This window comes from Nicotiana attenuata, unplaced genomic scaffold (genome assembly GCF_001879085.1).
Source record: "Nicotiana attenuata strain UT unplaced genomic scaffold, NIATTr2, whole genome shotgun sequence".
In the NCBI taxonomy this organism is placed as follows: Eukaryota; Viridiplantae; Streptophyta; class Magnoliopsida; order Solanales; family Solanaceae; genus Nicotiana; species Nicotiana attenuata.
In genome coordinates, this window is record NW_017670900.1 from 187,025 (window position 1) to 203,930 (window position 16,906).

The window sequence follows — 16,906 nt, forward strand, 5'->3', positions numbered from 1 at the left end:
ACCCGCTCTAACGTTAACAGGTCACTCCTCGGAATGACCGCAGTTGCCTCTGGTCACCCCTCTCCTTCCACGGAAGCAATCTCCACATTTGACGGGGGCACGGCCTCTGTGTCCAAAGCACGTTGCACCCCGGTTCGGCCGTGGTCAACTCGGGATCACCCCCCGTGGGCTCCTCATCCTCGATCACTCCGCCGTCAATCTCTATCCTTCGTCTTTTTCAGTGAAGCCTCTTCCTCCTCGCCTTGCAACGACTCATCCACCAAATGAAGCACTGAAGAAGTTGGAATCTCCACTAGTGGGGCAGCAGTCTAGCGGCTAGTCCTATGCGAGGCCGAGGTTCGAGTAGGCACAGCAGTCTGAATGGGCTCGCTTGCAGCCGCGACGAGTAGAGGCCCAGTAGAAGCACTTGACTGGCGAAAAGCAGGAGTAGGAGACCTCGCCCTCCTTGAACCCCTCTGACCTACCAACAAAGAAAGACTTGAGTAAAAAAATTAAAGAAGAGAAAAGACGGTACGTAGGTCAAAACGACTAAGATCGAAATGAAATGACTCACCGGCCGAAGGTTTGCACCCAAACCTCTCATTGAACCGCGACCACTCACGGATCCCCACCGTGTAAGGCAAAATTTGTCTCACCCAGTCACAAATGTCGGCGACTAGCGAAGGAGGGTCCTTCTCGGCTACATAAAAGAAGAGAAGGGGAGAACAATAGATCACCAAAGAGAAACAACTAACAACCAGTTGGGAGAAACACTTACGAGCAAAATTTCACTCCTCGAGAAACCCATTAGGGTTTGACACCACGTGCTCCGTCCTCACACAGAAGAAATTGACCCAAAAATGGCGATTTTTTTTATCATCCATCTTCACCACCAGTCCCTTAGTCCCACGATGGCAAATGTGTATCATCGTACCCGTGTGAAAATTTGGGGCGAAAAGGTAAAGCAGATGACGGAGAGAAATCCCATGGTTGGCTAACTCCGCGTACTTGATAAGCATAAGGAAAAGCTTATAGATGTATGGGGAGAGATGAGACGGACACACGCCATAATAGCGGCAGAAGTCCTCCACCAAGGAAGGAAGAGGAAGCGTATAGCCGACGACAAACAGATACGCGTAGAATGCGCGGTATCTTGGGCGATGTATCTGCACCACGTCATTACCAGCAGGGATAAGTTCGACATGGTATGGAATTCGCCATTTGGACCTAAATGCAACAGGCTCCACCGCATCCATCTCAGAAACGACGGGTTCAGGATCATCTTCATGTTGCTTCGAGAAGTCCGACCTGGTCCTTCCCGAGCGTGGAGCCACAGTGGGGAAACTCTCATCTTCTACAGTGGCCACTTCTTCTTCATGAGAAGGCATGTCCATAGTCAATGGGACAGGAGAAGCTCCCTCAATGTTAGAAGATGCATTAGCCATTTTTCTGTCATGTATATAAGAAGAAAGTGCAAATGTGCAGGGGTAACAATAGCAGAAAACGCTAAGAGAAGGGAGAGACAAAGATGCAAGAATTCTGAAAAGAAGAAGGGGAAGCTTGAAGTTTCGAATGCTTAAGAATGCAGCAGCTCAAATGAGGAATTCTCATCCCTATTTATAAGAATACTGGCGCCCTAATCAAGAAAGCCAAACGCCGCCACATTGATTTCGAAATGGAAGAGGCGCGGGAAACGACGTAACGTATTGGGATATGCGCCATAATGACGCATGATGAAGTGATGTCATTTCAAACAGACGTGATGGTCAGATGTGGCTCTTAAAGCGCCACATCGTCACCTCGCTATAAAAAGGTTACTCCTCGGCCAACATGCTCAGATTTCTCAAATTGCAACTGGCAAAGTCCGCCCATCGAGCTCATCCAAAAATGACCCCGACGGGAGGAGGGACTAACTGTATGGGTCAAAATCTAACCAAGGAAATCTTGCCTAAGAGAGGATAATTAAGAGCCGATTAGGCCGAGGTCGTGCTCAAGAAGGACCTACTGGCGAAGCTGAGTAGCTAGGGCCGAGGTCGAGCGCTCAGATCAGCCCAAACGACTAGTTTAGTAATAAGATATTTTAGAGGAATATTCTACAGAATATTCTCTGCACTTGTACTTTCGGTTAGGAAAGGGATATATCCCATATAAGGGGGGAATAGAGAGAGAAGAAAGGGGTATGTAAGACTCTACATGATAAGTTCTCTCATGAAAAGTTGACTCTCAAGAAAATTACAAACATTGTCTTTACAAAAAGATACGATTTGTCGTTGATCCCACACTTTCTCACATCAGATCCAAGAAAGCTTTTTGTATTTCCACTTTTGTTTATCTTACATCATTATCAGAGGGAGAATCATCCACCTCATTTAATATTTGGGTGAACCATTCTCTCTATTTACATTTCTTGCCATTTAATATATTTATTGCTTACCATTATTCCCCCATACACTCATAACAAGACCATTAAATTCCCCTTTGCATTAAATTGGTTTAAATGCAAATTTACTCACTATTTCCTTATTCAATTAGTTTAGCAAAAAGGCTTAATACTTTTTGGTCAAACAACTTGGACAACTTTAAATCGCATAATTTTATGTTTCACACCTTCCTGGTATCAGGATAAAATCTCTTTCATTAGACTAATCGATTGGAGAATTTTTTTATTTTTTTGGATAAGTGATTTGTTGATTGGAGGACCAATATTTTTAGATATATTTTAAAGTTGTTTAACGTCCCTTGCATTCTTTGGGTGTAAGATTGACCACTAGTGAAGAAGTTTTTGAATAACCTTTATATTCCATATTATTTTAAAGGCTAACTAATAGGAACAAAAGGGAGAGAACTTAAATTTATGTCAATTTTCAAACAAAGTAAATTAAGCACCTCTATCAGTTTTCTCCACATAGTCAAAACCAAATATGATCCTATTTCTAAACAGGAAGATACCAATACCCTCCCTATGGGGACAATCAAAAGGCAAAAAAGTAATTCAACAAATTAATTGATGTCTCCTTTCCATTCAAATAACTCAACTTTGAAAATCAAACAAAAGGGAAAAAAATATAATAATAATAATAATAATAACAACAACATACCCAATATATTCTTACAGTGTAGAGTCTGAGGAAGGTAATATTAAAGGTGTTTAACGGCCGGGTTGACCCGTTTCCGAACTGGCCCGGACCGGTGGTAGGGGCCTGGGTAGGGCTGGGTTTGGGGAGTAGGGGGTTGAGACGTTTACATTTTTCTTACCGGTCAACCCAGTCAAGGGAAAACACTGTTGAACCGGTTAACTGGACCGGCCTGGACCGGTTCAACGGCTATTTTCTGATTTTTTCTATTTATTTTTTTTTTAAATACATTTGACCATTTGGCAACGGTCAGCTTCCAATTTGACCGTTGCCTAACAGATATTTTGCAAGAATAGCCTTTTTTTGGGCAATTTTTTTTTTAAAAAATAACACTTTAGGTAATTACTAATTTGCCCTTTAAAAAACTATAAATACATCCTCCCTCTTCTTCATTTCTTCACTCATCTCTCATTTCTCAAACTCAAATTCTCAATTCAAGTTAAATCATGCCATGTACTTCTAGAGTGCGCTCATATGTTTGGAAACACTTTGAGGTGGTAGAAGAAAACGAAGAAGTTCACAAAGTAAAGTACAAGAACTGTGGTCGAGTCTTAAATCTTCGTTTAAGGGGGGGGGGGGGGGGGCATAAGCTGTTTAAGGGGGTATATGAAGAGTTGTCTTGAGCGTCCTCCAGAAATTCGTATTTAAGTTGATTACAATTTCTGTTATTTTAAAATTATTAGACATATTTAAGCTTAATGTTTTAGTTTGTTAGATTTACTTGAAGTATTATTATGCAATAAAAATTTGAAATGAAACTATGAAAGCCTTTGAAGCTTGATCCTTATATATCAAGTTATTACACTCTAGTGTCCACTATAAGATTTATACTATAAGTTATATTTTGTTCATGTTCATTGTATTATCTTAAATCCGTAATGATTTTTTCAAATATAAAGATTTTAAAATTTAAAGTCTTTGCATCCTTTATTCAAACACTCTTTTTATAAGACTCTTTTTTTATTTTAGATTTTTACTTTATATTAATATAAAATTACGATAGTTATACAAAATACAAAAAAAAAAATACATAAACCCGGCCCGGACCGGCCCCTTAGACTCGTAACCGTTCCGGTTCAATTTTTAACCGGATAGACCCGGACCCGTTAAGCCCGGTATGGAAAAACTGGTAACCGGCCCGGTTTGGTGACCGGCCCGTCACTTTTATTCTCGACCCGGACCGGCCCGGCCCACCCATTAGACACCTTTAGGTAATATTATATACATACCTTACTCCTACCTTGTGAAGGTAAAGAGGATATTTTCGATAGACCTTCGACTCAAAGAAAAAAATAAAAAAGAAATGAGATAATTGGAAAAATATGGAAAAAGGAATGAGAAGAAGTGAAGAGACATGGATCAAACCATAAAAAGTGAAGAGCCTATAAAGAAGCAGACCATTTTGACCAGAAGCTTTGATGTCCTAAGAAGTGCCTCTTGTCATGTCAAATAGTCCAATGAGTACATTTAGTAGTTAGAAAGTACTTAGGATTTCATGGCCATAAAAGGCTAAACCATCTCTGTCTCAAAAACATGTTCCACTATTTGACAATATTTCTTGCTAGCTTTCACTGGGTTTCACACCTGCTCATAACAGCAATCACTGCAAAAAAAATTCCACCTGCTTCACTATAGTAAACAAAGAAGCTCTATCCAACCTCTTTAAACGAATGGATTGTATTTCTTTGGCAAAATATATAGTTTACCCATCGACTTTGTACTCAATCCCTGTTACACACCTCTCTACCATGGGCAATTTTTTACACACCTAAAACACACTATTTTTTTCTTACCCAGATTTTCAAAGTATGTGTACTATCACGCGCCAATAAGGCCGTAACACGTGTCACTAACTAATAATAAAAAGAGAGCACATAAAATTACAATTATATCCCCATCTTCTTCATCTTGTCCACCATAACTGCCATCATCACGCATTCATTTTCTTCTTGTGCTCTTTCGATTCCCACAACTGAAACAACGAGGTAGTAATAATAATTATTTGTAAACTCACCCATTAACAAAATTAAAGAATGTGCTTATCTGGAAAAGCTTGAGGTAAGCTTTAATAACTTGGGGAAATTTTGAATATTTCACCCTTTCAGAAATTTAACTTAGCCACGGCAAAGCTCAAGCTAAGCTTTTTTAGAGAAAAGAAGAATCTTCCGTACATAAGTTTAAGCCTAGCTTTAATGGTTGGTGGAGCTACAAAGAGTGTTAGTTTTTAAATTCTAATTACAATTTCTCAACAAAAAAAAAAAAAAAATGACAAAGCTAAGGACTAATCAACAAGAAAAGATATGAGAAATTTTGGTGGGTCTACTTGAGAAGAAGTAGATTGAGTGGAGAGAAGTGAGTCTGAGCATCAAGGAGTAGCTATGGCAAGTTTAGTGATTTTTTTAACCAAGGAAGAAGATGACCCTAATTTAAATTTTAAAAAAATTAAAAAATTGACATCTGATATAAAAATTCTCATGTTCACACGCTTCATTTATTGGTAAAAACACGCATTGACCACGTGGGCAAAATGGTATGTCTTAGACACACTCTACAAAGGTTAGGTGTGTAAAAAATTGCCCGTGATGAAAAGATGTGTAATGAGGATTTGGGTGATCGGTAAACTATGTATTTTGCCTATTTCTTTTATTCACACACTTTCACTGTACAAACAAGTTTAAATTTTCTTTCACGAATGTATGTAGACTATCAATGCAACTTTCAATTTTTGGGATTCTATCTTTCCTAGGTAGAACATATACAAAGTATGGGTTCTTAGTGGATTGTTAATTTTCTTGCCTAAATATAAATACTAGGCTGTCTTTCAATTTTTTAAGATTGCGATAGGTACGTGTTGTGAGCCGGTTTTATCGAAGAATTTTACCTTGTAGCTTTTTGAATCCATCTCCCAAACCCATGTTCATGTTTAGTACCAGAAGTAACTTAATAACTTAATTGGTACTTGTGACTTAATAACCCTGTTCATCTTTTACTGCTATCGGGGGCGAAGCTAGAGGTTAATGTACCGAAACGGTCGAGCTCAATAATCTTGGTCCAAACTTTATATATTTTAAGAAATTTATTTTATATATACAAATTTATTAATTTAAAATCTAGTAACTTAAGTGGACTCGAATGCAAAACTCATAAGCTTCAAATTCTGGCTTCTTCTTTGAAATGCTATGCAACTGGGGTTGTCACTGAAACTGTAAAGAGGATTTATTTTGGTTCCCATAAAGTTAATCTTGAGAAGACTGAAGCTCGATGTCATTTAGGAGTTGATATTTCTTGAGAAACCTTTTCAAGATCAATCAAGCTAGTAAACCAGAATTTCAACGCTTGGCTTCTTCAGAGGAAGCACATAATGAAGTGCTTGCTGGATGAAGAAAAAAACAGAAATTCAGAGTTAAATAAAGAGGAAAATACGCTTGTACTTGGGAAAATAAGGAAGTCTATACACCAAATTGATGTTACCCTTTGTGACATGCACCCGGTACATGTACAACTTGATAATCTAAGTAACATGTATATTCATTTCTACACAGGCTTTATACGCGTTTCCAAGGTTCATACAGATCACTTGTTCGATGAGGGTACGGGCAAGTGAAAATTCATGGTGTTGAGAAGAATCATGTGCAATATCTTTATTCGTGTCATATTTGCTCGACAGTACATCAAGACAAATGAAGAGTTTACAAGAAGGAAGAATATAATCTTCTAAGAATTGAGTGTACTATTAGCCTAGATAAGCACTAATTTTCCTTTACGTAAGGGAAAAGGTAGAGAAACTATACGTTATCTCTCACTTCTCAATCACAAATATCAATGAAAACAAAACCAGCCAAATGTAGGCACAAGAACAAAGTAACCCCATCAAAGCATTCCGACTAGAAAGTGCAAAGTGAACTGTAGTTTGCTTTTAAGAGAATAACCCTCAATTACTCTCAGGTTTCTTCAGCTGCATCCACTATGAAGGGGAACACAAAAACAAGTGTATTTCTACAATTGGTAGTACAACTTCCCCACCCACTGGCAAAGGCAGCAGGTGTATTGCACCCGCTGTCTTTTGTTCGAGGTATACATGTAGTAAAAATGTTCTAAAGATACATCTTAATACTAAGTTTAAACTCGCGTCACTAACACCAGAAAAAGTAGTGGGCGCATAGTACTCCGCCTATGCACCCAACTAACTTACAGTCCTAAATCCCCCTCTCATATGACAACTTCAGCAATACCTTGGGAGTTTTGAGTATTCTATATCATGTCTAACTCTGACTAACCAGGGATCAAACAAAATTGAGAAACAAAAGCTACTTCATAACATTATCCGCGGATCTAGCAGCAGATAGACCACAAACAATTATTCTCTGAATTGGAGGAAGACGTTCCTTAGGATGAGATGAAGACCTGGAAGGAGAAGAAACACGTCCCTTGGGAATAAATGGAGAAACATGTTCCCCTTTATCAAAAGGAGACCCAGAAGGGGCCATCAAACCAAGCTCACGCATAATTTTCACTCGGCGTGTGCTTGGTGCAGATTTTTCAGCTGTAGTGGTCACCTGAGTGTCCTGCCAACAATCTCAATGAGTTAAATGTTACACATCACTGTTGGATTACGTATATAAATATCTACATACTCGTGTTTCCAAACCATTAAATTTTATTTAATGTCTCCAAGTTCTCCTTTGGTCAATGTCTCCTTTTTTTTTAAAAAAAAAAAATCAGGTTTCTTATTCAAATAGTTACCCACCAACCTAGTAATCTGTTGAAGACGCTCTTCAGTTCTTTTTTTTGTTGATAAAAGGAAACTCAAGTGAATTTATTTTGGAAACTATGAATGTATGAAAATGTAATCATAATACAGAGCGACATCAGAGTAGGACGTTCAATAAGTGCATGGTAACCCAAGTGCATAAGCTTATACTGGAAATACAAGTTTTATGAAAAAGTTTCCGAAAGAGAGCCAATTATACTCACTTCATCCATGGACCTGTTCTTTCCCTTGAGACCATCACTTTGGGCTTTGCCAGATCCTTTTTCAGTTTTCTGTGGGACTGAGGCATTGGTTTTTGCACTTTCTGGCGATTTACTCGTGGAAGGCCCAAACTCCTATAAGAAAAATAAGATTCTCAACTTCAAATCTAAGGCAAAAATATTTTGGACAGGCAAGATTCAAACAAGGAACTCATGAGGCAGAACTTATCTGCTTGTGGAAGTTAGGGATTTTAGCATCTTTTTTTTTTTCCGAGTCTACATTACATTTTAAGTTCTTCTAAGTCTTTTTCAGGTTTCTTTTAGCAGCAAGATGGTTCTCCACTTGAGACCTTCATTTTACATGAATCAACCTTTAGCTTCAGAAAACAGGATATGATTAAAGAGAATGGAAGATGTACGCTCACAGATTTTTTGCTGCTTGACTTAGGTGTCTCCGGGATTTTATCTTGCTTTCTTTTTCGGCTTTCCTCTTCCTTACGCTTTTCTGAGCCTAACTTTACTTTTGTCATCTCCTTTGTCTGCTTTGCATCTGCTTTCTCGGCAAAGTACCTTGGCTGAAAACAACATGAAATGGCCTTCACTCTATTTATCCAAAGAAGCATGAAAGTGACCACGCAAGTACATAAATCAGGCAAGACTTGACTTGAAAGTAGTCATTTTAGTGAACAGCTCATGCAATTACACTTATAAGTACCTGCTAAATTGGCCCTCTTTTCTTGATAGGGAAAAGGAAGAAACAAAAGGAGGGCCAGTTTAGCAGATATTTCAACAAAACCAATTTAGTCAATTTGGCCCTTTGTAAATGTAGGGACTGCAAATCAATTCGTTTTCAAGTTTCTCTTTTATGAAATGTTTGTCTTCTGACATGTTTAACTAGGTTACGAGCTATATTGACCACATAGTTATTGTCACAATAAAACTCACGGTTCTCCAACCTAATATTCAGGGCTCATAGAAAATCTTGAGTCATAACAACTCTCAATTACCTCGTACAATTAATTGAATCACTGCCCCTACACTACATATTGTGATAACTGGTGCTTCTCCTTCCATAGTCTCGCCTTTCCGGATTTAGTTCGATAGGTGTCTGAAGGTCTAAAACCAAGTTTTAACTGTTTTTTTAATACATCAACAGTATATGTTTGCTGCGAAGAGTTTCCTTCCTTGGATCCTCTATTCCTAAATCCTAAGTAAGTGCTTTTAACTTCTCGGACCCGTTACTTCCAATTCTCTTTTTCTAAATACTTTAAAATATAGCTTCTTTTTCATCTGGAACAGTCCCAATTACCAATAACATGACTCCTCCTGAGGCCGATGCTTGTAAAACAATGTATGATTACCCTAGCTTTGTTTGTACTTCATATTCAATATTGCAATCCTAAGTCTTCCAAACCATGTCCAAGGAGATCTTTTGAGCTCATATAATGCCTTTTCAATATGCACACTTTGTTTTTCCTAGATTTATGCTAAAGCAGGTGGAACTTCCGTATAAATTTCCTTGCAAGATATCTAGGTAAAAAAGGCGTTCTTTACTTAAGAACTACAGTAAAGACCAATCAGAGTTTGCAACTAGAGATAGCAACACCGTTACTATATCCATCTTCATCTCCGGCGCAAATGACTTTTAATAATCCACCACATAGGTATAGGTTTGTGTATATGTATTTCCTTCTAGTCTCACTTTAATCTCAATGGATACTTAGGACTCATACACTTGGCTGTGGAGACCATTTGCACCCTTTCTAGTGGCTATTGGTAGATCCTAATCGAGGACAGTAAATGACAGCTCAGTATTTACCTCATTCTAAAGTAACGATTCGGTCTTGTTGAACCCAGCAGGATTTATACGTGCTATAGTGGCTTTGTGAGTACACTATTAATTGGCCTAGATGATTCTTAAGAAAGATTAGGAGATTGAATCAACGGATCTTCTTCAAAGGGTGATGTTTCAGAATTTTGCATAGCATATTGGTGATTCTCTAAAAACACAAATCCTTTTCTTCATAGATGATGGTCACATCCTAAAGAACGGACTAGATATATAGCTTTCTATCTCAGCAAATTTAACATTGTTACAATTATAGGTTTTATGAGTGGCAGGATAGCTCCAATTATGAGAGTGAACAGATACGAAAATTTTTAGGAGCCAATGTAGTGAACTCATTAAAATCTGGGTAATGTCACCTCCATTAGACTTATAAAGACGAGGATTGGATTCGATTAATCAGGTGAAACGCAGAGAAAATAGCTTCCCCCAAATTACAATAGTACACTAAACAACAATTTGCATTTTAGGACAAATTTAGGGTTCTCTAAATCTCACACCTATGCCCATATTATCATACAATATTGGCTGTCAATAGCACACCTAATAAAGCATATCAGTGAATGTACTACTAGTCAGTTTCAAAGTCAAACAAGCATCTACTGGAAAACATTTAGCACAAATTCAACAAAATTATCCACACACAAAAAACAGAATATGGATAAAAGAAAGAAGATGAACGAAGAACATACCGGCTAAGAAGCTCAAACAAAGTTGAAATACCCACTAGGAAAATGTGAAGTCTCTCCTTTATATAATACGTACAAGTAATCGAAGATTCTTTATTCTTTATACACATGTATTGGGTGAGGAAGAAAAAGAGCTTGCTTTTATTATTGTTTAGTTTCCGAATGCCCCTCTTTTCAGTTTCAATTTTCTTAAACCGAAAATTTTAAAAATATACATAAGTATTAATGAGTTTTGAAATTTTCTCCCGTATTATTTAGATCATGTAATTTCGATGTATTTAGGACACATCCCCTTGTTTGTGCCGCCCGGTCCAGTGGTGCTGTTATTCTTTTCTTACTTTTCCCACATTATTACTGTCTTCTCCCTCCGGTCCAAAATAAGTGATTTTTTTAGATGTTTTTATACAAATTAAGAAATTCACCTTTTAACATTAATTAGCAATGGAATTGACCATATTAACCTTCACTATCTCACATAAACACTCCTAACACATATTCCAACACCATTTACTTCAAGGACAGTGTAAAAAAAAATAATTAATTCATTCTTGAAATCTAAAAAAATCACTTATTTTGGACCACAAGAAAAAGGCCAAAACATCACTTATTTTGGACCGGAGGGAGTACTTATTTATTTATTTTTAAAAAGGGATGTACATGACATTGTTACCTTTATATGCTTTTTAAACTTATACTCCTACTACCAAAACTTTTATTTATATTTTTTAGAAAGAAAGAAATCAATGCTAAAAATTGCACTAAAATTAAATTTGAGCTCGTATTATAGGACATTAATTTGGAATGTAAAGAGTATTATTTGTAACAGTACTCTTTTTCTTTTGACTTAAGATATTATATTCTTTTCAACTTCAACCAAATATTATCAAAACATCTAGTATTTAATATTAAAAAAATAGATGGGTGAATGCTCAAAAAGATATAAATAAAGATATCTACCACGGTAACTTAAAACAATATCCACACATTTTGATGTCAATCATGCATTTTGGAATTTAAAGTTTTGGAAACGTACTCTATCCTAATTAAATTATTTGCTCAAGAATCGCCAAAATTTCACGGTATAGCCAGTTTTCGAACTGGTCAATCAAAAATAGCCAGCGTTTACCAAGTCAATGAAAAATAGCCACCGTTTTGTTGCAATAAAGACCGGTCCAACATAATATACTGGAGTTTCGGTGCACTTGTTTATGAACTCCAGCATATTATGCTGGACCAGTATACTTTGCTGGCTCCAGTATAATATACTGGAGACTGGAGCACTGGTGCTCCAAACTCCAGTATATTATACTGGACCATTATACTTGCTAGAACTCCAGTATATTATACTGGAGTTCTAGTGTATTTATGCTGGAACTCCATCATATTATGCTGGAGTTACAGCATACTATCCTGGAACCCCAGTATAATATGTTGGAGTTCAAGTATACTTATGCTGGAACTCCAGCATAATATACTGGAGTATTTTTTGGGTTTTGAACAGTGTTTTCACTCAGATTTATCTTTATATAAAAAGTGGCTAATTTTCGATTACTTTTGAAATTGAACTATTTTTGAACGACCAGTTGTAAATCTGATTATTTTTAAAAATCACCCTCAAGAACCACCTTAAACCTCATAATTTTAAAATTTGTTAAAACATGTAAATCAATTTTCTTAAACTTACATCTTTTTCTTATGAATCGTATGATTCATAAGCTAGTTATACATAAATTACAGCTCATAATTGTTGTGGACCATCTAAATCTCATTTGGAATGAATTCTTCCTGTTTGTCATTTGGCACCCATGGTTGAACAGAAATAACAATCATTTCAACAAATTCTGTAATCTTCTTGCACTAAATTTTGTGACTATGCGTTGTATAGAATATAAATACACCACTGCGTCTCCTACTAACAACATCAACATTTCACCAATAACGATAAAATGGTAAACCCCCCCCCCCCCCCCCCCCCCTCCAATGTCAACTGAGCTAAAACTCAACATTGATGGGGTGTTCAAAGGCAGCTATAAAAAGCTGGGATTGGTGGAATATCCCGGGATAAATTTTAAAACTGGATCCTGGGCTACAAAATGCCCGCTTATGACTACACCCCCACCTATATGCAGTGAAGGATCCAGGATTTATAGGTCGTGGTTGCTTCACTGATTTTAATTTAAATTCTAGATGGCCAAGTGTGGTCATAGTGGGTGTTCATGGTCAATTAGTGAAGTTTTTAGGTATTATTTATAAATATATTATATGATTTGGCCAAGCCAATGGGTGCTTCAGCACCCATATGTCCAAAGGTGTATCCGCCATTGCCTACATGGAACTCCTCGCGCTAAAAAGTGAACTTCTATAGCAAAAAATCATAATTTTCATAGCTTAGAAATTGAAACTGATGCTACTGAACAACCTCAACTACTTTCCCATAACATATGTTCTCTCCACTCTAGCCTTTTTAATGAGTGCACGTTATTACTGAAGGAACTGGAGAATCCAATGATCCGGTATAATTTTCGTGAGGGGAACAGACTTGCACATAATTTGGCAAAGGAAGGATCCAAGCAATCAAACAATACTCCCTTATCAACAATGTTTTACCCACCGAATATTTTTTGAAAGTTGCTATAGGAGGACAAAACTGGAGCACCTACTACTAGATTAGTATCTACCAATATATTAAACAAGCTAGTCGAACTTGGAAATTTTAATAGTTTTTGTACATATATGGCTAGCAGCCCCTCTAGCTCAGGCACTTTTGATGCCCCTAATGAGGCATCACCTCTATGTAATGTTACTACTTAATTATTAATATAAATTTCGTCGTTCTAGAAAAAAAAATGCTAGCACATGAATGTCACGACCCGAAATCCCCACCCTCGGGAGTCGTAATGGCGCTACTCGTGGAAGCAAGGCAAGCCAAGAACAGTCGCAAACATCATCCTAACTCATTTTACCCATGATTAAACAATTTAAATTATAGAAGCATAAGCAATTAAAATACTGCGATTAATAAAAGATAGCGGAAGTCTGAACTAAAAATATTGCAACAGCGTCTAAACATCAATACAAGCCTCTACCCAGCACCTGGTGTCACAACATTTCACGGACCATCTAAGAATGCTAAACACAAAGTTTGAAACAAAATGATAAAACTCTGTCTCGGTACAAGGGAAACAGGGCAGAAAGGGGATAAAAGAGATGTCGGGCCTGCGGATGCCTGCAGGACTACCTCGGGATCTCGTGGACTGAAGGACTGCTCCCTGGCCTACTGCTGTGCACCGGAAGCTGCTCCGACGCCTGAATCTATGCAAAAGAGCACAGAGTGTAGCATCAGCACAACCGACCCCATGTGCTGGTAAGTGCCTGGCCTAACCCCGGCGAGGTAGTGACGAGGCTAGGACCAGACTCCAGATGAATCTGTGCAGATATATAAATACAATACAACGAAGAGGCAAACAAAAATAAACAATTAAAACTGGGGGAGGGAATATGCTTTAGGGGTAACAAATATAAATAGAATATTAGGAATAATAGAGGAGAAATCTACAGTCTAGCTTCTAACACGGAAATAAGAAATAAGGACAATTTTCATGTTCAGCTCATCTTGTTGCAGGCGTGCGACCCGATCCCATTTCATCAACTCGTGGTAGGCGTACCACCCGCTCCCATTTCATAACATCTTGTGGTAGGCGGACCACCCGCTCCCATTTTTATCAATCACTTGTGGTAGGCGTACCACCCGCTATCATTTCATCAATCACTTGTGGTAGGCGTACCACCCGCTCCTATTTCATCAATCTTGTGGTAGGCGTACCACCCGTTCCCATTTCAATCCAACACAACATAACAAAATAATCTCGGCTAGGGGACAACAATATAATAACTTCCCGGCAAGGGAACAACAATATAATATCTTCCCGGCAATGGAACAACAAATATAATATCTTTCCGGTAAGGGAACAACAATATAATAACTTCCCGGCTAGGGAACAACAATATAATAACTTCCCGACAAGGGAACAAAATATAAAATCAAATGTCCCGGCAAGGGAGAGTCGGCTATAACCAATCTTATGCAACTTCTACTTAACCCAATTAATACCAACACTCGGTCATAACTAAAGTCCACGGAAATAAACTAAATGCTTGCTCAGTATCGAGAATCATCAATCAAGCTTTCATAGAATCCATTAAGAATACAAGAATTATCAATTTATGACTCACGGTCATGCTCGACACCAACGTATAGATACTCGTCACCATACCTATACGTCGTACTCGGCAAAAAACAAATAGCAAATAAGACTCAACTCCTAATCCCTCAAGCTAAGGTTAGACTGAACACTTACCTCAACTTTCACGGCCAAATCAATCCAAAACAACCGCTTTCCCTCTTGAATTCGGCTCCAACTCAATCAAATCTATACAATAATGACTTCATAATATCAATATGTGCTAAACAAATCAAACTCAATGTCTAATTATAGATTTCCAAGCTTCTTTACAAAATCCCAAAATCGCCACCGGGCCCGCTTGGTCAAAACACGAGGTTCGGACCAAAATAAAATCCCCCATTCACCCACGAGCCCGAATATATAATTTGTTCTCAAATTCGACCCCAAAACGAGGTCTAAATCAAGAAAAAGTAAAAAGCCCTAACTCTACCCATTCCCCCCAATTTCTACCCTAAATTACATGTTTTAGGTTTAGGAATTCAACAAATATTGATGGAAAATGGAGAAAACGAGTTAAGATTTACTAACCCAAGAAGCTTTGATGAAGAAATGCTCTAAAAGTCGCCCTAGAACCTTAGAGAAGAAGGAGTTCGTGTGTTTGATGAAAAATTCCCGTCACTGTTCTGTTTTGGACATTTTAAATAACTGGGCAAAATTGCCCTTCGCGTTCGCGTGAAGAAGGTCGCGTTCGTAAAGGGTAAACTTGGCAGACCATCACGTTCGCGATGGGAAGAGTGCGAATGCGAAGAGGAAAGGCTGGGGGATCCAGGACTTGGTCTACGCGAACGCGTGGGTACTGATGCGAACGCGATGAAGGGATTTACAAGGCTACGCGAACGCGAAGGTCTTGGTGCGAACGCGAAGAGGAAAATTATGCTGAATCCCCCAGGGCCAGATGACTCTATGCGAACGCGAGGCAAATGACGCGAACGCGATGAAGGAAAGGTCTGAAGCTTCGCGAACGCGTGAAAGGCTTCGCGAACACGAAGAAGAAGGGACCTGCAACTGCTGAAGCTAAAAACCTGCAATCCTCCTAAGTCTGAAACCACTCTGAAACACCTCCGAAACTCTCCCGAGCCCTCGGGGCTCCTAACCAACCACATACNGCGTTCGCGTGAATAAGCTCGCGTTCGCGAAGGGTAGACTTGAGAAACCATCGCGTTCGCGATAGGGAGAGTGCGAACGCGAAGAGAAAGGCTGGGGGGGGTCCAGGATTTGTTCTACGCGAACGCGTGGGCTATCACGCGAACGCGATGATGGAATCTGGCAAACTACGCGAACGCGGTCAAAGGTATGCTATTGCGAAGAGGAAAAGAGGGCTAAGCTCTCAGGGTCAAATAACAGTACGCGATCGCGAGGGGATTGATGCGAACGCGATGAAGGAAAAACATAAAGCTTCGCGAACGCGGAAGAGGCGTCACGAACGCGAAGAACAAAGGGACCTGCAACTGCTGAAGCCGTTTTCTGCAATGTTCCTAAGTTTGAAACCACTCCGAAACACTCCTAAGCCCTCGGGGCTCCTAACCAAGCACATGCACTAACTCAAGAACATCCTTCGAATTCACCCATGCGATCAAATCGCCAAAATAACATCAAAAACAATGAATCAAACCTCAAAATCACTAGTTTTTCTTCAAACTTCATAAACTTTCAAATTTAGAGTTTTAAGTCCGAAACACGTCAAACGACGTCCGTTTTCAATCAAACTTTATAGAAAGCGCTTAAACCATAAATAAGACTTGTACCGGGCGCCGGAACCAAAATACGGGCCCGATACCATAGTCTTTTAATCAAATTTTATTTCCATTTCCCTTAATTATTTCCAGAAAACAATTTCACACAAAAATTTATTTCTCGGGCTTGGGACCTCGGAATTCGATTCCGGGCATACGCCCAAGTCCCATATTTTCCTACGGACCCTCAGGGACCATCAAATCACGGGTCCGGGTCCGTTTACCCAAAATATTGACCGAAGTCGAATTTATTAATTTTAATATCAAAATTTAGCATTTTTCTCACAGAATTCATATTTAAGCTTTCCGG

At 38.6% G+C, this 16,906-nt stretch overlaps 1 protein-coding gene across 1 annotated transcript; it reads right to left on the reverse strand.

Annotated features, from left to right (window-relative positions):
* Positions 1–6,729: 6,729 nt before the first annotated feature.
* LOC109244342 lies at positions 6,730–10,862 on the reverse strand. Its single transcript, XM_019411413.1, has 4 exons — positions 10,623–10,862; positions 8,510–8,659; positions 8,088–8,219; positions 6,730–7,678 (listed from the first exon to the last, which is right to left on the reverse strand). The coding sequence occupies exons 2-4, from the start codon at positions 8,612–8,614 to the stop codon at positions 7,421–7,423; spliced, it is 495 nt and encodes a 164-aa protein (XP_019266958.1). The 5' UTR covers positions 8,615–8,659; positions 10,623–10,862; the 3' UTR covers positions 6,730–7,420.
* Positions 10,863–16,906: the final 6,044 nt, after the last annotated feature.